Here is a 22,500-nt window from a genome sequence, read left to right on the forward strand (position 1 = left end):
TCAGTACTTCACTCTGTACCTTACCTGGTTATTCACTCAGTACTTCACTCTGTACCTTACCTGGTTATTCACTCAGTACTTCACCCTGTACCTTACCTGGTTATTCACTCAGTACTTCACCCTGTACCTTACCTGGTTATTCACTCAGTACTTCACCCTGTACCTTACCTGGTTATTCACTCAGTACTTCACCCTGTACCTTACCTGGTTATTCACTCAGTCTCTCATCTCCTCTCACTGCTGCACTGCCAAGCCTGGAGAGAGGAGGGAGGAGGAGAGAGGAGAGAGGAGGAGGAGGGAGGAGGTGGGAGGAGGAGAGCAAAGGAGAGAGGAGGAGAGAGGAGAGAGGAGGAGGAGGGAGGAGGAGAGCAAAGGAGAGAGGAGGAGAGAGGAGAGAGGAGGAGGAGGGAGGAGGAGGGAGGAGGAGAGCAAAGGAGAGAGGAGGAGGGAGGAGGAGGGAGGAGAGAGGAGGAGGGAGGAGGAGAGCAAAGGAGAGAGGAGGAGGGAGGAGGGAGGAGAGAGAGGAGGAGATAGGAGGAGGAGGGAGGAGGAGGAGGAGGGAGGAGGAGGGAGGAGAGAGGAGGAGAGAGGAGAGAGGAGGAGGAGGGAGGAGGAGGGAGGAGGAGGGAGGAGGAGGAGGGAGGAGGAGGGAGGAGGAGAGCAAAGGAGAGAGGAGGAGGGAGGAGAGAGGAGGAGGGAGGAGGAGAGCAAAGGAGAGAGGAGGAGGGAGGAGAGAGGAGGAGGGAGGAGGAGAGCAAAGGAGAGAGGAGGAGGGAGGAGGAGGGAGGAGGGAGGAGGAGAGCAAAGGAGAGAGGAGGAGGGAGGAGGAGGGAGGAGAGAGGAGGAGAAAGGAGAGAGGAGGAGGAGGGAGGAGGAGGGAGGAGGAGGGAGGAGGGAGGAGGAGAGAGGAGGAGGGAGGAGAGAGGAGGAGAAAGGAGAGAGGAGGAGGAGGGAGGAGGAGGGAGGAGAGAGGAGGAGAAAGGAGAGAGGAGGAGGAGGGAGGAGGAGGGAGGAGGAGGGAGGAGGGAGGAGGGAGGAGGAGGGAGGAGGAGGGAGGAGGGAGGAGGAGGGAGGAGGGAGGAGGAGAGAGGAGGAGAGAGGAGGAGACGAGCAGCTGAGTTTAGGAGAGAAGAATGATTGTTGGGAGACCAGCTGCTCAGCATGTGTGTGTGTGTGTGTGTGTGTGTGTGTGTGTGTGTGTGTGTGTGTGTGTGTGTGTGTGTGTGTGTGTGTGTGTGTGTGTGTGTGTGTGTGTGTGTGTGTGTGTGTGTGTGTGTGTGTGTGTCCTCCCTGGCTGCTGCCTCCTCTCTGGGCTGCAGCAGTTAGTGAGGATGAGTGTGAGTGAGGATGAGTGTGAGTGAGGATGAGTGTGAGCTCAGAGCTCCAGCATGGATTGTCTCTGTATTGTCACCACTAAGGTAAGACTGCAGGTGGAGGCAGACAGCGGCTGCTCATGTCGAGGTGTTTGCATGTGCATGCTGCTCTACTGCTCTGCTGCTGCTCTGCTGCCGCTGCCGCTCTGCTGCCTGCGGCTGGTGACGACCACTCTGTGTGGTCCTGTATGTCTGGACTGGAGCTGAAATGAGGCGCTGCTTCCTGGGTGAGCTGCAGCCGCACGATGCTCGACATGCTGCTGAGGCTCCAGAGCTGCAGTGCTCCTCTGGAAGCAGGGCAACTGGTCGTTAGGGGCAGGACAGCTGAGCACCATCTAGTGTCACCAGACAGTACTGCAGGCAAAGTATCTGATCAATTCTTTAAGATTCTCTGCAGTATTTTCTTTGTGAATAAAACTTCCTCCTAAATTGTTCCTAATTATTGAGGATTGTTCTTCCTGGTTGTTGGTCTCCTGCTGCTTCAGGCTGTTTCCTCCTGATCTCCTCTGATGGTTACATGAACGTTCTCCTGTTCCTCTGATGGTTACATGAACGTTCTCCTGTTCCTCTGATGGTTACATGAACGTTCTCCTGTTCCTCTGATGGTTACATGAACGTTCTCCTGTTCCTCTGATGGTTACATGAACGTTCTCCTGTTCCTCTGATGGTTACATGAATGTTCTCCTGTTCCTCTGATGGTTACATGAACGTTCTCCTGTTCCTTTCCTCTGATGGTTACATGAACGTTCTCCTGTTCCTCTGATGGTTACATGAACGTTCTCCTGTTCCACTGATGGTTACATGAACGTTCTCCTGTTCCTCTGATGGTTACATGAACGTTCTCCTGTTCCACTGATGGTTACATGAACGTTCTCATGTTCCTCTGATGGTTACATGAACGTTCTCCTGTTCCACTGATGGTTACATGAACGTTCTCCTGTTCCTCTGATGGTTACATGAACGTTCTCCTGTTCCTCTGATGGTTACATGAACGTTCTCATGTTCCTCTGATGGTTACATGAACGTTCTCCTGTTCCACTGATGGTTACATGAATGTTCTCCTGTTCCACTGATGGTTACATGAACGTTCTCATGTTCCTCTGATGGTTACATGAACGTTCTCATGTTCCACTGATGGTTACATGAACGTTCTCATGTTCCTCTGATGGTTACATGAATGTTCTCCTGAAGAGAAACTGCAGGTAAACTGAGTGATGTGGTGACATAAATGAAACATGTAGAATGGTTCCCCGGCGGTCTGGCGGTAGAATTCCTGGCAAACGAAAGCCCCGGGGTCAATTCCTGACTGCAACAGGAAACAACTCACTTTTTGGGGGTGGGCTTTCTCCCGTGCTCCAGCGCCTACATGTTGTTCTAATGTAGTGGATCCCCTCTATGGCATTCAGTGGAGTTAAACTCTGCTGTCAATAGACCTGAAATCAAATCAAAAGTATCTCCATGGAGAAACGCTGCTGCGTCAGCGATTGTTCCGTCACAAGAGAGGGGACCCCTCTCCCGTTTTATTATCGGCTGTTTCCCAGCAGGTCACTGAGGTCTCAGTGGTTTTTCTGTCTTTGGTTTGTAATTACAGACAAAACAGACATTTATTAAAATAAACTCAGGACTTACATTCACTTTCTTTTTTAGAACCTCCGTCAGAGAGCTGCAACACTTCCCACTCAGGAGACCTTTTCACATTTTCCTACAATAATCATCATTGGAACCAGAAAATGTGTTTACTGTTTGAAATCAAGACAAAATTGCTAAAACATGAAATCTTTTGAATATTTCCATAGAGCTTTTTCTTCATTTGTGATATTCAAGAACACAAATGAAGAACCACAGACTTTGTATGATGAGTTTGAGTTGTGTGACTTTGCTGCCATAATCTCGGGACCTTTGTGAGCCAGCAATATGAAGTGTGTGGTGAAGCTGCGTGTTTGTGTTTATGAAGGCTCAACACATTTCATTGCTCCAGATCAGCTTCCTCTCTGGTCTCTTGGGCCACGGAACATGTAGAGATGTGGTTCGGACCTGCAGCTGATCCGGGACCTGCTGTGATGAACCCTTCAGATTCACTGGTTCTGCTGAAGTTTACCAGCATTGTTAATGTGGATTACATAAGAGGTGAGCTGAGCCTGCGCAGCTCATCCTGACATCAGACGTCCTGCAAAACCTTTCCTCTCCTTCTCCTTCTCCTTCTCCTTCTCCCACACACTCTCCTCCCCTGATGGTAACAGGATGGAGGGAGTTTCTCCACCGTTATGGAGGCACACAGCCTGATGTGCTCTTCTCCCATTGCTGGGTTATGTAATGCTTCTGGGTCTTTGAAGGAGGATGAAGGGAGGGAAACGGCAGAGCTTCTCTTGTATGTTTGTAGAGCGGGTCTGATTCCTGGCATGATAGAGTGAACCACTAGAACCTCCGGGGTTCATGTGTTCATCATGCTTTGGATGGATCCCAGGTTATATCCAGGGCACAACTGTGGGAGGAGACACACCTTCATCAGTCAAAGTCAAAGTTAAAAGCCTTTATTGTCATTGTCCTAAAAAACAAACAATATGAGATTGAGTGGCAGCTCCCTGGTGACAAACAGAATAAATACAAAACCAAAACACAGAATAAATACAAATTTAAAAGAGAAAAGATTAAAAGAGGGAGATCTGTGGCTGCGGAGAAAGTCACCAATGAAGTACATAGAGGAAGGGAGTATTTCTGAATCCAGGATTACTTTGAGTTGAGTGCAGTGACAGCTCTTGGATAGAAGCTGTCCCTCAGTCTATTAGTTCTGGTTCCTAGTGACCTGTAGCGCCAGCCAGAGGGCAACAAGTCCAAGAGATGATGGCCGGGGTGAGAGGAGTCCTTCACAAGATTCTACTGAGGCTCTACTGAGGCTCTACTGAGGCAGCGGGAGTTGTAGCTATCCAGGAGGGAGGGCAGAGGACAGCTGTCCTCACTACCTTCTCTGCCTCGGTGCAGCTGGAGTACTCCACCCTGATGGTGTAGGTCAGCACACTCTCTCTGCTGGAGCGGTAGGAGGTTACCAGCAGCTGAGTGTTCAGGTTCTCCCTCCTGAGAACTCTCAGGAAGTGGAGCCGCTTCATAGTCCAAGAGAGCTAGGATAGGTCTCTCAGGGGGGCGGGGCTACAGCCTGATAGGATAGGTCTCTCAGGGGGGCGGGGCTACAGCCTGATAGATAGGTCTCCGGGGGGCTACAGCCTGATAGGATAGGTCTCTCCGGGGGGCGGGGCCTACAGCTGATAGGATAGGTCTCTCCGGGGGGCCGGGGCTACAGCCTGATAGGATAGGTCTCTTCAGTGGGGGCGGGGCTACAGCCTGATAGGATAGGTCTCTCCGGGGGGCGGGGCTACAGCCTGATAGGATAGGTCTCTCCGGGGGGCGGGGCTACAGCCTGATAGGATAGGTCTCTCCGGGGGGCGGGGCTACAGCCTGATAGGATAGGTCTCTCAGGGGGGTGAAAGAGCTTTTGTTCCAATGAGAAGGTTCTGTTTTGTTTCAGGGAGTTTGAGTTGAACCAGGATCAGGACTTTCTGAAGCTGACTGGAACTAACGAGACTCACCTTGTCTCCTCACACTGAAGACAAAATCCACATCAAGAATTTAAATTCCAATAGAATGAAATATGAGTGACATGAAACGTCACCAGCTGTACATGGTACAACATGTCTAATCAATAAAAGATCGAAATAAAAGATGATTTGGAAATGATGGACTGACAGTGGGGCAGAAAGAGGGATGTGTTTACCCCCAGGGCGGTTCACCAAATGCAGCCGTTACCCCAGGTATTCAGTAATAGAGTTTTTATGCTTCTTTCCCTTCTAATGCCCCCCCCCCCCCCCCCCCCCCCCCCACACACACACACACACACACACACACACACACACACACACACACACACACACACACACACACACACACACACACACACCCCTCAGCTCCTCTTCACCCTCTGAGGAAGCGGTAAACTAAAACAGGAGAGGGGCTGGTGATCCGTTGACTTCTACCACTCAATCAATAGACAGTTGCCATGGTAACAGGAAGGCTGTATCCAAAAATATATTCCATAGAGCAACTTTAATAGCTCCTCTTATATTAAGTAATCAAGCTGGCTGAGATGTCCAGGTCTGTGCTGGCAGGCTGAGGTCTTCCTGAGCCACGGAACTCATCCTCACCTTCATCTGTCTTTCTTGGGATGAACTTCTGGATGTCCTTTAATGGGGACGTCCTTTGTATTGTCCAGGTGAGCAGACCCTGAGCTGGATGTCCTTTAATGGGGACGTCCTTTGTATTGTCCAGGTGAGCAGACCCTGAGCTGGATGAAGAGTGTAGAAGGTGACCTGGTGACTCTTCAGACTGACCAGAGTGAAGACGTGAAGTTGGACAGTCAGTCAGTCCTCAGTGACTCGTGCTGTTTTGATAAACTACCAAATAAAGAGAAGTGGAAGAAAGAGCTGCATGATGTTTCTTAATCTGGAATATCTGATGATATTCACTTCCCTTCAGATTAATCCATGTCTTTGTGCTTTGGGGTTTCTGCTGACAAGTAAGAAAATCTGGTCTTTTCAATCACTACCACCTCTTCCTCTTCTTCTTCCTCTTCCTCTTCCTCTCCTCTCCTCTCCTCTCCTCTCCTCTCCTCTCCTCTCCTCTCCTCTCCTCTCCTCTCCTCTCCTCTCCTCTTCCTCTTCCTCTCCTCCTCTCTCCTCTTCCTCTTCCTCTTCCTCTTCCTCTCCTCTCCTCCTCTTCCTCTTCCTCTCCTCTCCTCTCCTCTCCTCTCCTCTCCTCTCCTCTCCTCTCCTCTTCCTCTCCTCTCCTCTTCCTCTTCCTCTCCTCCTCTCTCCTCTTCCTCTTCCTCTTCCTCTTCCTCTTCCTCTTCCTCTTCCTCTCCTCTCCTCCTCTTCCTCTTCCTCTTCCTCTTCCTCTCCTCTCCCCCTCTTCCTCTTCCTCTTCCTCTCCTCCTCTCTCCTCTCCATGTGGGAGGGACGCTGGAGGAAGACTGTCACCAGTTAACCAGGAAACCAGTTAATCTGAAAAGCTCGGAGACCTCCTGATACTTCTTCAAGCTCCTGAACCCTCTGGTCGGCTGGTCGCTCTAGCTCCTGAACCCTCTGGTCGGCTGGTCGCTCTAGCTCCTGAACCCTCTGGTCGGCTGGTCGCTCTAGCTCCTGAACCCTCTTGTTCAGCTGGCCGCTCTAGCTCTTGAATCCTCAGGAAGGTACCAGGAAGGTACCAGGTAGTAGGAAGGTACCAGGAAGGTACCAGGGAGGTACCAGGAAGGTACCAGGAAGGTACCAGGAAGGTACCAGGAAGGTACCAGGAAGGTACCAGGTAGTAGGAAGGTACCAGGAAGGTACCAGGGAGGTACCAGGAAGGTACCAGGGAGGTACCAGGAAGGTACCAGGGAGGTACCAGGAAGGTACCAGGAAGGTACCAGGGAGGTACCAGGAAGGTACCAGGTAGTAGGAAGGTACCAGGAAGGTACCAGGTATCAGCTATTTCCCCGTTACCTGGTTCTAACACATAGTGGAAAAGTGTCGAAGCCAGTCGGGCTGAGTTGGAACTAGTAGAAAAGCACCATGTACAGCAGGCACAAGTATACTTGTTTTCTCTCAACGTCTCCAGCCTTTCTGAAGCATTTTTTTTACTTTATAATTTGTTCTTTGTTTTGAAAAAGAAAATGATGAACTGAGGCCACTTCCTGTCAGTCTCCATTGTCGCAGTGTGGTTTCAGAGAGTTTTTGTAAATAACAGGAATATTGAAACTTCGAGCGAATCCAGCCGGAACCATGAGAAATGGTTAATATAGTGGCACTAGAAGTGTGGTGGTCCTCCACCAGGGGGCACCACCGAGGTTCAGCTGGACTTGGCACCTTTTCGTTGGTGCTTAGCCTCTTAACATTGTGCTGAAAACACAGTGGTTTTGTACACACAGAATACTGTTAACTGAATGTAGACTTACTGTTGTTATTATAGTGACTATTAGAATAAAGTGTTGGTGTGTTGTTTGAGTGAACGGGAGGAGGTTCCCTCCTGAGCAGTAGCAGTGTAGAGCTTGTTAAGTAATGTAAGAAAGAGAAAGCGTTGCCAAGATACCAGATCCTTCTAGATAGTGAGCAGCATTCTGTGAATCAGAATACTGAGCACCACACTCCTACGTACTGGATGTAGAAACACTGCAGTTTACTGCATGTCAGCGGATATTTCCAGCAGCTGTTTACAGTTTGTACTCACAAGGTTCCCTCTGGTTCCTGCAGTGAGGAACCGCCCAGCTTCACGTGGAAGGAAAGCTCTTTGGTTGGATTGTGAAGAGAAGGTGGAGGATAGTGCTCATTCTGGAGTCACCAGCGTCTTCCTCAGCTCTGCTTCCTCCTCCCCTGACATTCATCACCTTACCGGCACACTGCCGTGTGTGTGTGTGTGTGTGTGTGTGTGTGTGTGTGTGTGTGTGTGTGTGTGTGTGTGTGTGTGTGTGTGTGTGTGAGAGAGCTCCTCTCTGGTTATATAACTCCTGAGTAAAGCAGTTGAGAGAACAAATAACAGAAAGTGCACAATGACCAGTTTGGTTTTCATCAGTGAGGTTTTATTGAGGTTAATCACCTTAACAGAGGAGCTGCTACACACACACACACACACACACACACACACACACACACACACACACACACACACACACACACACACACACACACAGTGCACAGCAGCCGGGCGTGTTGGCTGAACCCGAGTCGCGGATTGAAGAGGCCACAGTGGAAGCCAGCTGGTGTGGGCTCCCCCGAGCCGTCCTCCGTCGCTCCTGAAGCCTCTGGTCGCTCTAGACGAGCTGGGCCCGAGCCGTCCTCCGTCGCTCCTGAATCCTCTGGTCGCTCTAGACGAGCTGGGCCCGAGCTTTCGTCTCCACAAACTCAAGCAGACAATAGTAGTAAAGCCACCACCATACCAGCAGGGGGCGGTCACACACACTCACACACACATGGCTCTGCAGTTAGTTATTTTGTTGTTGTGTATTTAGAGCTTGAGGTGCCACCTTGTGTTACTCTGGATATACACTCTTTACATTGTTTTGGTGGGAGAAGTTAAATATATTTGTTACCATATCACTTTGTGTTCTAAGTATGAAAACAATATTCTAAAGTATTTCACCTCACACTGATGTACTGTATGTACCGTCTGTAGGAAGTATAACATGGAACCATAAAATGATGAATGGAGAAATTGTGTTTTCCATTTATCATATGGTGCCGGACGTTCGCTCTAGCTCCTGAACCCTCTGGTCAGCTGGTCGCTCTAGCTCCTGAACCCTCTGGTCAGCTGGTCGCTCTAGCTCCTGAACCCTCTGGTCGGCTGGTCACTCTAGCTCCTGAACCCTCTGGTCAGCTGGTCGCTCTAGCTCCTGAACCCTCTGGTCGGCTGGTCGCTCTAGCTCCTGAACCCGCTGGTCAGCTGGTCGCTCTAGCTCCTGAACCCTCTGGTCGGCTGGTCGCTCTAGCTCCTGAACCCTCTGGTCGGCTGGTCGCTCTAGCTCCTGAACCCTCTGGTCAGCTGGTCGCTCTAGCTCCTGAACCCTCTGGTCAGCTGGTCGCTCTAGCTCCTGAACCCTCTGGTCGGCTGGTCACTCTAGCTCCTGAACCCTCTGGTCAGCTGGTCGCTCTAGCTCCTGAACCCTCTGGTCGGCTGGTCGCTCTAGCTCCTGAACCCTCTGGTCGGCTGGTCACTCTAGCTCCTGAACCCTCTGGTCAGCTGGTCGCTCTAGCTCCTGAACCCTCTGGTCAGCTGGTCGCTCTAGCTCCTGAACCCTCTGGTCGGCTGGTCACTCTAGCTCCTGAACCCTCTGGTCAGCTGGTCGCTCTAGCTTCTGAACCCTCTGGTCAGCTGGTCGCTCTAGCTCCTGAATGCTCTGGTCAGCTGGTCGCTCTAGCTCCTGAACCCTCTGGTCAGCTGGTCACTCTAGCTCCTGAACCCTCTGGTCGGCTGGTCACTCTAGCTCCTGAACCCTCTGGTCAGCTGGTCGCTCTAGCTCCTGAACCCTCTGGTCAGCTGGTCGCTCTAGCTCCTGAACCCTCTGGTCAGCTGGTCACTCTAGCTCCTGAACCCTCTGGTCGGCTGGTCACTCTAGCTCCTGAACCCTCTGGTCAGCTGGTCGCTCTAGCTCCTGAATGCTCTGGTGTTCTGGTTGTGTTTGTGTTTTAAAATTGCCGGCTGGACGAGACGCCATCTGACTGATCTGTGTCATGATGTGCCGGCCAATCAGAGGCTGCCGTCTGCATACCATTGTCTCCGGGCCTCAGCTCACTGGGAACCTGGAGGAGGAACCAGGAAAGGACCTGGTACCACCAAAGTACCGGGTAGCCAGTACTTTTTATGCATTCCTTCCAGTCATCATTTGGATGGTCAATTTTCAGATTTATTCTAACGACGATCTAATTTTTCATTTCCAAGATGTTGACACACGTTTGAATATCAGAACATTTTTCATGTTTTTATTGGAGAATAAAATATTCTTAAAGAGTCCAGAGTCTTCGGGGGCTCAGTTTAGGATGCAGATAGAAGCTGTGTGTGTGTGCGTCTGTGTGTGTGTGTGTGTGTGTGTGTGTGTGTGTGTGTGTGTGTGTGTGTGTGTGTGTGTGTGTGTGTGTGTGTGTGTGTGTGTGTGTGTGTGTGTGTGTGTGTGTGTGTGTGTGTGTGTGTGTGTGTGTGTGTTCTGCAGCCGGTCCAGCCCCGGTGCAGAGTGGGAGGGAACCGGTTTGCCGCAGCGACAGGGAAGCAAGTCGTTGCTGTGCTCGACCACTGACAGACAACACACACACACACACACACACACACACACACACACACACACACACACACACACACACACACACACACACTCACACACACACACACACACACACACACACACCATACTGGTCCATGCAGGAGGAGAATGAAGACAAAGATGGAGGTGAGAAAAGACTTTCACATCCACTGTTGAGTATTTCTAATTGTGAGGCAGAAAGTGTGTGTGTGTGTGTGTGTGTGTGTGTGTGTGTGTGTGTGTGTGTGTGTGTGTGTGTGTGTGTGTGTGTGTGTGTGTGTGTGTGTGTGTGTGTGTGGCCGGACAGGACATAAAGAATCCAGGGTAACCCTGCAGTCTCCCCAGGTGCCAGATTTCTTGTCCAGGACAAAGGAAGTGTGTCTGGATTGTTCCGGATTGGTCCAGGACCAGCGTCGCTCTGGAACTGGTCCGGGACCAATGAATCAGCTGACATGGTAAACAGAGCGGATCAGGATCAATATTCTGTCTGGGATCAGAAATCTGTCCCAACCTGCTGATCAGGGACTAAAATGTATTGATCCGATGTGTTTGGTGGTCCAAGACGAGTCAGGATGGATTCATACCTCAATGACCAATAGGAGCAATGCACCGTCACATGACGTTCCTTGGTCATGTGACGGTCCTACAGAATCCCTGAATACTTTAACCGAGCTGTGCTGAAGTAGCCTGAAGCGTTTGGAAGTTTTGAACCTCAAAATAAAAAGATTTAGGTTTTGTGTTGTTGATGCTGCAGGTCTGGACCAGAACAAGGTGCTGGTATGTTGGAGGTTCACCTCCCTGAAGATCCACACCTGAAGCAGACTGAGCCTCCTCTTACTGTAGTACAGCTTTAAGATGAAGATCCACACCTGAAGCAGACTGAGCCTCCTCCTACTGTAGTACAGCTTTAAGATGAAGATCCACACCTGAAGCAGACTGAGCCTCCTCTTACTGTAGTACAGCTTTAAGATGAAGATCCACACCTGAAGCAGACTGAGCCTCCTCTTACTGTAGTACAGCTTTAAGATGAAGATCCACACCTGAAGCAGACTGAGCCTCCTCCTACTGTAGTACAGCTTTAAGATGAAGATCCACACCTGAAGCAGACTGAGCCTCCTCTTACTGTAGTACAGCTTTAAGATGAAGATCCACACCTGAAGCAGACTGAGCCTCCTCTTACTGTAGTACAGCTTTAAGATGAAGATCCACACCTGAAGCAGACTGAGCCTCCTCTTACTGTAGTACAGCTTTAAGATGAAGATCCACACCTGAAGCAGACTGAGCCTCCTCTTACTGTAGTACAGCTTTAAGATGAAGATCCACACCTGAAGCAGACTGAGCCTCCTCTTACTGTAGTACAGCTTTAAGATGAAGATCCACACCTGAAGCAGACTGAGCCTCCTCTTACTGTAGTACAGCTTTAAGATGAAGTTAACTTTGGCCTTTCATACATTTCCACTGTGGCTTCTTAAAGGTGCTTTATGAATATGATGGATGGATGGATGGATGGATGGATGGATGGATGGATGGATGGATGGATGGATGGATGGATGGATGGATGGAACTGTGTAACTGGCAGAGACATCATGGCTGAACTGAATGAAGACAATCAGTCTTTGTCTCTCAGGGACATGAAGAGGTTGAGGACTGTTCTCCTTCATGTAGAACAGTTAAGTTCAGCCAGCAGAGGGTGCTGTAGAGCAATGAATCAAAGGGGGGGGGGGGGCAGTGTGTGGCTGGTATGCAGAGTAGCTCTGTAGCTCAGTTGCTTTGCAGCTGGATCCTCTGTACCGCTTAAGCTCTGGAGCTTGGTAGCTCTGGAGCTTGGTAGCTCTGGAGCTTGGTAGATCTGGAGCTTGGTAGCTCTGGAGCTTGGTAGCTCTGGAGCTTGGTAGCTCTGGAGCTTGGTAGCTCTGGAGCTTGGTAGATCTGGAGCTTGGTAGCTCTGGAGCTGGAGCTGCTGGTCTTGCAGGATGTGCCCCATCATGAAGAGTCCAGACTGCACCCCACTGCTGTGCCACTGCAGAGCCGCCTGCTCCAACAACACTCTGTCTCTGATGTTTGGATGTAAGGTAGGTGGAGGCAGGTCAGCTCTGGAGGGACGGCTCTAGCTCTTCTCACTGTTCCATCATTGTGGTGTTATGGAGGACAGTCCCTCCTCAGGTGCGCTGATTTCACTGTTATTCAGTGTCTTTGAGTGAAAAGGCAGTGGGAGTAGAGCGTCAGTAGAGGGCATGCTCAGTGGGGCTTAATGAGGCCATCTTCCCTCTTAATGTAGTACTTCCATGTCCCTGTACTGTCACCCTTCATTCATCACATCCCCAGCTCTGCTGCAGCTCTGCTGCAGCTCTGCTGCAGCTCCTCTTCTTCCTCTTTGGCTGGACATCTGTCACAGGTCTTTGGTTTTAATCCCAGGATCTCTGTGGCTCAGAGATTATAAATGTGACCTAAAAGATTCCTGAAGCTTCATCTGATGTGAAGAGAAGAGAAACATGTTGTTACACTGAGGTCAGTCCAGATGTTTGGAGGAGGAGGTCTCCTCTCTCACTCACCTTATACTGATATACTGATATACTGATATACTGATATTCTGATATTCTGATATTCTGATATACTGATATACTGATATACTGATATTCTGATATTCTGATATTCTGATATACTGATATACTGATATACTGATATACTGATATACTGATATACTGATATTCTGATATTCTGATATACTGATATACTGATATACTGATATTCTGATATTCTGATATTCTGATATACTGATATACTGATATACTGATATACTGATATACTGATATTCTGATATACTGATATACTGATATACTGATACACTGATATACTGATATACTGATATACTGATATACTGATATACTGATATACTAATACACTGATATACTGATATACTAATACACTGATATACTGATATACTGATATACTGATATACTGATATACTGATATACTGATATACTGATATACTGATATTCTGATATACTGATATACTGATATACTGATACACTGATATACTGATATACTGATATACTGATATACTGATATACTGATATACTAATACACTGATATACTGATATACTAATACACTGATATACTGATATACTGATATACTGATATACTGATATACTGATATACTAATACACTGATATACTGATATACTGATATACTGATATACTGATATACTAATACACTGATATACTGATATACTGATATACTGATATACTGATATTCTGATATACTGATATACTAATACACTGATATACTGATATACTAATACACTGATATACTGATATACTAATATACTGATATACTGATATACTGATACACAGATGCACTGATACACTGATACACTAACACACAGATACACTGATATACTGATATACTGATATACTGATATACTGATATACTAATACACTGATATACTGATATACTGATATACTGATATACTGATATACTAATACACTGATATACTGATATACTGATATACTGATATACTGATACACTGATATACTGATATACTGATATACTGATATACTAATACACTGATATACTGATATACTGATATACTAATACACTGATACACTAATACACTGATACACTGATACACTAATACACTGATACACTAATACACTGATACACTGATATACTAATATACTAATACACTAATATACTAATACACTAATACACTGATACACTGATATACTAATATACTAATACACTAATATACTAATACACTAATATACTAATACACTAATATACTAATACACTAATACACTGATACACTAATACACTGATACACTAATATACTAATACACTAATATACTAATACACTAATATACTGATACACTAATACACTGATACACTAATACACTGATACACTGATACACTGATACACAGATACACTGATACACTGATACACTGATACACAGATACACTGATACACAGATACACTGATACACTGATACACTGATACACTGATACACAGATACACAGATATACTGATACACAGATACACTGATACACTGATACACTGATACACTAATACACAGATACACTGATACACTGATACACTGATACACTGATACACTGATACACAGATACACTGATATACTGATACACTGATACACTAATACACAGATACACTGATACACTGATACACTAATACACAGATACACTGATACACTAATACACAGATACACTGATACACTAATACACAGATACACTGATACACTGATACACTGATACACTGATACACTGATACACTAATACACAGATACACTGATATACTGATACACTGATACACTAATACACAGATACACTGATACACTGATACACTAATACACAGATACACTGATACACTAATACACAGATACACTGATACACTAATACACAGATACACTGATACACTGATACACTGATACACTGATACATGGAGGGCGTTCTGTCACTCTCTGTTCCTATTCTTCTCTTTTATTTCTTCAACAAATGAAAATCTGTACATAGTCAGGTTTTCTTTTCAAGTATTCCAGATGAGGGATGTGTGTGTGTGTGTGTGTGTGTGTGTGTGTGTGTGTGTGTGTGTGTGTGTGTGTGTGTGTGTGTGTGTGTGTGTGTGTGTGTGTGTGTGTGTGTGTGTGTGTGTGTGTGTGTGTGTGTAGTTCTTGTCTCACTGCAGAGTAGGTTTCTCTTGTCGTCATGGCAGCAGAACTCTGGGAGCCGTTCTGGATGTATTGCCGAGGTTCTCAGTTCTTCAGTGGACCCACTAGTTCCCAGGTGTTCTCTGATTCGTCGAGGTGATGACCAGGGAGGTTTGGGGTTCAGACTCCAGCCAGCTCCTCTGGAATGCTGAGTGGTAAAACCCCCTCAGTAGGTGGTCTCTCTGTATGGAGGCCGTACTCGTCTCTTGACTGGTTTGTGGGTGGGACAGCTGCTAGAACACATTTGTTCTCCCTGGTAGGGTTCTCTTCCTTCTCCCAGGCCGAGCAAGGCGCCAGCTCTGGCTTCATACTCCCGGTAGTGAATGGTTCTGGAACCTTGCGGGGGTCTAGCTGTTCGGGGGCAGTGGCAGTTTGTGAAGTCAGGGAGGGACGGCTCTGATGAAGGAAGTTTTCTCTCATGTTGCCCCTTCAGATGTTTCTTCATCAAGGTGCTTCCAGGCCTGCAGAGTGTCAGAGGATCTCCTCCCGGGCTTCATGCAGAACTTCAACCACGGTCTGCTCGCCCTCCTCCACTCTGGGTCTATTTCCTGGAGCTCAGTGTCCAGGTTGTTCAGCTTCCTGTTCACATCACATCCCTCTTTACGTCCATCGGACCTCCAGAGTCTCTGATGGATGAATCATTCCTGTAGCATGCTGCTCTGCTGAGCTGCCAGCGCTGTCGCTCTGGTCCTCACTTTCATTTGGCACATTGTTGTTTTTGTTCCCATCGATTGATGATTTTCTGTTCGTCTTCTTTCTAATTCAAACCAAAAAGAAGGAAACCTTCAAATCACATTAAACTTCATTTATTTGTGGGGAAGGAAGCGCGATAGGGAGCTCACTAATCAATCAGTAATGATGCTCACTAATCAATCAGTAATGATGCTCACTAATCAATCAATCAGTAATGATGCTCACTAATCAATCAGTAATGATGCTCACTAATCAATCAATCAGTAATGATGCTCACTAATCAATCAGTAATGATGCTCACTAATCAATCAGTAATGATGCTCACTAATCAATCAATCAGTAATGATGCTCACCAATCAATCAGTAATGATGCTCACTAATCAATCAATCAGTAATGATGCTCACTAATCAATCAGTAATGATGCTCACTAATCAATCAATCAGTAATGATGCTCACTAATCAATCAGTAATGATGCTCACTAATCAATCAGTAATGATGCTCACTAATCAATCAATCAGTAATGATGCTCACCAATCAATCAGTAATGATGCTCACTAATCAATCAGTAATGATGCTCACTAATCAATCAATCAGTAATGATGCTCACCAATCAATCAGTAATGATGCTCACCAATCAATCAGTAATGATGCTCACTAATCAATCAATCAGTAATGATGCTCACCAATCAATCAATCAGTAATGATGCTCACCAATCAATCAGTAATGATGCTCACCAATCAATCAGTAATGATGCTCACTAATCAATCAATCAGTAATGATGCTCACCAATCAATCAGTAATGATGCTCACCAATCAATCAGTAATGATGCTCACTAATCAATCAGTATTGATCCCTGTCTCTGTGACATGCTGGAGAAACCTCAGTCTGTTTTTAAAAAAGAATCTGTGGTACTGTGAGTGAAATAAATAAGGAACTATCTCACGGCTCAATGTACAGTTCTGTAGGTTTATTCCTTTTAAATTAGACTTAAAAAAGAACTATACTTCTCTGCTAACTTTATGTTAATACATTTATATCTTTGAAGAATAAATATCTGTGTGGAATTATCAGCTGCTGCTGTTCATCATCTAGGCTCTTCTATTTGACTTGAATTTAAAATGAGTTTAAACTGTTGTCAGGCAAAGACAAAGTTCTGGTGAACTGAGCATGTAGTGATTATCACGCTGCGCTCCCGTTCCCAGTGACCCCCCCCCCCCCACCCCCACCCCCACCCCCCACCCCCACCCCCCACCCCCCACCCCCCCCCCCCCACCCCCACCCCACCCGCCCCCCCCCACCCCCACACACACACACTTCACCCTGCATCTTCCTACGTCGCTGCCTGCAGATATCTGAAGAATTAGAGCAGCAACATTGGTCCATGACCCAGCAACTGTGTGTGTGTGTGTGTGTGTGTGTGTGTGTGTGTGTGTGTGTGTGTGTGTGTGTGTGTGTGTGTGTGTGTGTGTGTGTGTGTGTGTGTGTGTGTGTGTGTGTGTGTGTGTGTGTGTGTGTGTGTGTGTGTGTGTTCTCACGATGAGGTAAAGTTCAGAATTGTGTGACTTTTCCCAGATTTTTTCAGATCAAAATGTCAGAATTCTGACTTCCATCTGTGAAAAAGAAAGTTTGAGTCGAAGACCTCTGGGAGGGATTTTCTTCTCCTCTGGGAGGGATTTTCTTCTCCTCTGGGAGGGATTTTCTTCTCCTCTGGGAGAGATTTTCTTCCCCTCTGGGAGGGATTTTCTTCTCCTCTGGGAGAGATTTTCTTCCCCTCTGGGAGGGATTTTCTTCCCCTCTGGGAGGGATTTTCTTCTCCTCTGGGAGAGATTTTCTTCTCCTCTGGGAGAGATTTTCTTCCCCTCTGGGTGAGATTTTCTTCCCCTCTGGGAGAGATTTTCTTCCCCTCTGGGTGAGATTTTCTTCCCCTCTGGGAGAGATTTTCTTCCCCTCTGGGTGAGATCAGAAGTTCAGCTTCAAAACTTCATTCAACATCTGGGAATTCCCTTCCATGTTGCAGATCTCAGAACCAAATCAGAAAGAATCTCATTCAAATGTTCCAATGTTGAAAATGTGGAATTTGTAGTTCTGTCCTGAAGGACCTCCTCAGCAGGTGGTGTCCACTTGTCCTCTGTGATACTGGATGTCTGTCCTGGGTCCAGAGCAGCTTGTTGTTCAGGTGAACACCCAGATGTTGAGGCCACTGCCGCCATGTCCAGAGCCTGGAGTCTCTCACCAGCTGCTTCAACTGCTGTTGCTCTGCGGAGGATTTAACTAAAAAGCTCTAGATACCAGTCAGAAGATCTGGTTGCTCTTTGCTCAGGTAACAACGGTTCACTGGCTCAGAGTTTCCTGCTGCTCTGTGGACCAGCATCTGCTCTGGTGGAAGCTGAGTGTGTTTCACACTTAAATCGTCCTGAACACTTCTGTCCTGCATGATGGGCCACCTCTTGTGCTTGAGGAGAATGTGTAGAGCCGCAGAGCTGAAGAACTACAGAGCTGCAGAGCTACAGAGCTGCAGAACTACAGAGCTGCAGAACTACAGAGCCACAGAGCTGCAGAACTACAGAGCCACAGAGCTGCAGAACTACAGAGCCACAGAGCTGCAGAACTACAGAGCTACAGAGCTGCAGAACTACAGAGCCACAGAGCTGCAGAGCTGCAGAACTACAGAGCTGCAGAGCTGCAGAACTACAGAGCTGCAGAACTACAGAGCCACAGAGCTGCAGAACTACAGAGCTACAGAGCTGCAGAACTACAGAGCCACAGAGCTGCAGAACTACAGAGCCACAGAGCTGCAGAGCTGCAGAACTACAGAGCTACAGAGCTGCAGAACTACAGAGCCACAGAGCTGCAGAGCTGCAGAACTACAGAGCTACAGAGCTGCAGAACTACAGAGCCACAGAGCTGCAGAACTACAGAGCCACAAAACTGCAGAACTACAGAGCCGCCGATCAACAGAGCTGCTGCGCCGCAGAGCTGCAGAGCCGTAGAGCTGCAGAGCTGCAGAGCCGTAGAGCTGCATGCGGTGGGACACAGAGGAGCTGTCCAGCTCCTCTGTGTTTCTGCTTCTGCCGACTTTGTTTGTGGATGAATGAATGCGACTGTGATTGAACTCTGGTCACATGATCCTGTTCATCCCCCAGAGCAGAGCAGCAGTAGAGCAGGCGTCCCTCCACCGCGGCCACACCCCACCTGCCTTGATGAACACACCCTGGGTGAGAGGGGGGAGGCGGCGGCACATTTCCTCTCATCACCATTGTTCTGTAACAGGAAGTCATTGTTAGTCACCTGACCTGAGCTCCAGCTGTGATGATGGATGTTTCCACTCGCTGCTCCTCCACTGGGCGGAGGTCTGCGTCCAGCATGTCCCTCAGCTCCTCCACTGGGCGGAGGTCTGCGTCCAGCATGTCCCTCAGCTCCTCCACTGGGCGGAGGTCTGCGTCCAGCATGTCCCTCAGCTCCTCCACTGGGCGGAGGTCTGCGTCCAGCATGTCCCTCAGCTCCTCCACTGGGCGGAGGTCTGCGTCCAACATGTCCCTCAGCTCCTCCACTGGGCGGAGGTCTGCGTCCAGCATGTCCCTCAGCTCCTCCACTGGGCGGAGGTCTGCGTCCAACATGTCCCTCAGCTCCTCCACTGGGCGGAGGTCTGCGTCCAGCATGTCCCTCAGCTCCTCCACTGGGCGGAGGTCTGCGTCCAGCATGTCCCTCAGCTCCTCCACTGGGCGGAGGTCTGCGTCCAACATGTCCCTCAACTCCTCCACTGGGCGGAGGTCTGCGTCCAACATGTCCCTCAGCTCCTCCACTGGGCGGAGGTCTGCGTCCAGCATGTCCCTCAGCTCCTCCATGGACGTCCCCGACATGCTTCCACTTGTGTGTGATGCTTTAATACTTTAGTGCACACTCATTAAAATATGTATAAGTGGAGTATTTTAACTGTGAGCTGTTCCTGAAGGATACTTCTACACTTAATAGACTCTACAGCTGTTAGAATATACATTATACAATCAAATCTCTTGTAACGTGACATAACACTGAACAGACTGAGCTGGTAACTCTACCTGCTCCAGGATGATCAGTACCACTGGGATCTCCAAAGGTATATCAGTCTGAGGGACGGACTGGGAGTCTGCTGAGCTTCATACTAGTAGAAGAAATACTAGAAAAATAACTACTTCATAAATTACATAGGCATTATTTCTTATATTGTAGTATTTAGTTAACAGTATTAAGTGTACTAACAGTATTAACTGTCTGAATCACTAAAAGAATAAACTTTTGGCCCAATTTTACATTTGATGTTTTTAATTGTAGATATTTGTTATTTTCTGGATTCAATGAACCTGCTGGTGGATCACATGACAGACCAGAACCAGCTGGTGGATCACATGACAGACCAGAACCTGCTGACGGATCACATGACAGACCAGAACCTGCTGACGGATCACATGACAGACCAGAACCAGCTGGTGGATCACATGACAGACCAGAACCAGCTGGTGGATCACATGACAGACCAGAACCTGCTGACGGATCACATGACAGACCAGAACCAGCTGGTGGATCACATGACAGACCAGAACCTGCTGATGGATCACATGACAGACCAGAACCAGCTGACGGATCACATGACAGACCAGAACCTGCTGGTGGATCACATGACAGACCAGAACCTGCTGATGGATCACATGACAGACCAGAACCTGCTGGTGGATCACATGCTGGAACTGGAACATGCTCAGTAATGTCTTGAGATCCGAGCAGCAGCAGGATGAACGGTACCACGGAGTCTGTGGGCGTCACCATCTTAACGTTAGTTATCACTGACATAAGGTCACCAGGTCAGGAGGCATCGTCTCATCATCTCCCAGCAGGCCTCTGTCCTTCATCATCATCATCATCATCATCATCATCATCATGTGGACATCCTCCGTCAGTCTACAGACGTCATTATAGACGACTCCTCACTCAAACAGGGTTTCCTGTCTGTCCTGAGTTTGGTCATCATGTTTGTCCAGACGTTTACATTCTGCTTCTGTTTGACTTTCATTTATGTTCACAGTTTAATGCAACTACATGTGAAATGATCCTGGGATTCTGATTTCATGAGATAATCAACTAGTTAACTCATAATAAACTCTTTTTCCCTTCCAGTAAATGTATAAACCTTCAGTGGTATTGATTAAAGCACTTTCAATTAAATACTAGTGAGATAATGTTTCACAGTACCATATATATATATATATAGTTTAAAGAGTCCCCCCTGCCCCCGCCCCCCCTATGTTTTGCAGCAGTACCACTACCAAGAGGACGACTCTCCTCTGGACCAGGGTTTCCCTCGGCTCACTAATGAAGTGTGCGCTCCTGAGCTGGTCCACGTGTCGGAGAAGAATTTATCAGAGATCGAGAATGTCCACGGCTACGTGTCGCACGCCCACATCTCTCCTCTCAAGGTCAGCAGCCGCTCACCTCTCCACGACCACATTATCCTCACATTGTGCTTACAGACTGTTTACAGACTGTTTACATTATGTTTACATTGTGTTCACATTGTGCTTACAGACTGTTTACAGACTGTTTACATTGTGTTCCCAATGTGTTCACATTATGTTTAGTTTGTTTACAATGTGTTTACAGTTTGTTTACATTATGTTTACATTGTGTTCACATTATGTTTACAGTTTGTTTACAGTTTGTTTACATTGTGTTCCCAATGTGTTCACATTATGTTTAGTTTGTTTACATTATGTTTACAGTTTGTTTACAATTTGTTTACATTATGTTTACAGTTTGTTTACAGTTTGTTTACATTGTGTTCCCAATGTGTTCACATGATGTTTACAGTTTGTTTACATTGTGTTCACATTATGTTTACAATTTGTTTACATTATGTTTAAAGTTTGTTTACAGTTTGTTTACACTGTGTTCACATGATGTTTACAGTTTGTTTACATTATGTTTACAGTTTGTTTACAGTTTGTTTACATTGTGTTCACATTATGTTTACAGTTTGTTTACATTGTGTTCCCAATGTGTTCACATGATGTTTACAGTTTGTTTACATTATGTTTACAGTTTGTTTTCAGTCTGTTTGCGGTTTGTTTACATTAAGACAGACTTTACATTATGTTTACATTAGGGACGTCCCCATCACACTTTTTTGCCCCCGATACCGATCCGATTTTTCAGAATTGAGTATCGGCCGATACCGATATTTTCCCAAACCGATACTCACATTTTATTGCAAATATACTCAGTAGTGTATTTTTGGAGGAACTAAGATGTCTGAAGCTAAAAGCACTATTGGCAGAAGCTTCGTTTACCTAGAAATGATTGTAAAACTCACTTATTGAATCAGAATTCTTCTCAGAATGACTGAAACATAAATACTCTCAGGCTCCAATGTAACTTCTTTGTGTATTAAATTCCAGTTTACCGTAAAGCAGTATGAGAGGTTTGACCTGAATGTAACAAAACTTTTACATTTCAATGTGAATTATAAATACTTAATTCCACATCAAAGTGGTAAAACCTGTTTGACAAAAGTACTCTGAACATAGTACTCTCAAAAACCTATTCAGAATACGATCCTTGTCCTCCCTGTCCTTCTCCCGAACCTCTGTCCTCACCTCACTATGAACACGGCTCAACACCAGGCTTCAGGACATGTAGTACACATGCCAGGCCTGTAGGGGCGCTGTGACTCACCAAACACAACAAAAATGCAGAAGAAGACAGACCACATAGAAATATAGAAGTAGACTTCTGCCATAGACACATAAAGCACTATATATTTGAGATGGACAGACACCGCTTTGAGATGTCTGTTGATGTGATTTAACGCTTTACAAATAAAATTGAATTGAATATAACTCTAGTTTTATAGGTCTATGGCCCCGC

General features: G+C 46.9%; 1 protein-coding gene across 1 annotated transcript in view; it reads left to right on the plus strand.

Moving 5' to 3' along the window:
- Window positions 1-22,500, plus strand: part of dlg2 (discs, large homolog 2) — an 88,517-nt gene that overhangs the window by 2,215 nt on the left and 63,802 nt on the right. The window contains 1 exon segment of the mRNA XM_080483491.1: window positions 20,892-21,053. Coding sequence (XP_080339617.1) covers window positions 20,892-21,053 — 162 coding nt within the window.

The sequence above is a fragment of the Lipophrys pholis genome (assembly GCF_963383615.2).
Source record: "Lipophrys pholis genome assembly, chromosome: 16".
Taxonomy (NCBI): Eukaryota; Metazoa; Chordata; class Actinopteri; order Blenniiformes; family Blenniidae; genus Lipophrys; species Lipophrys pholis.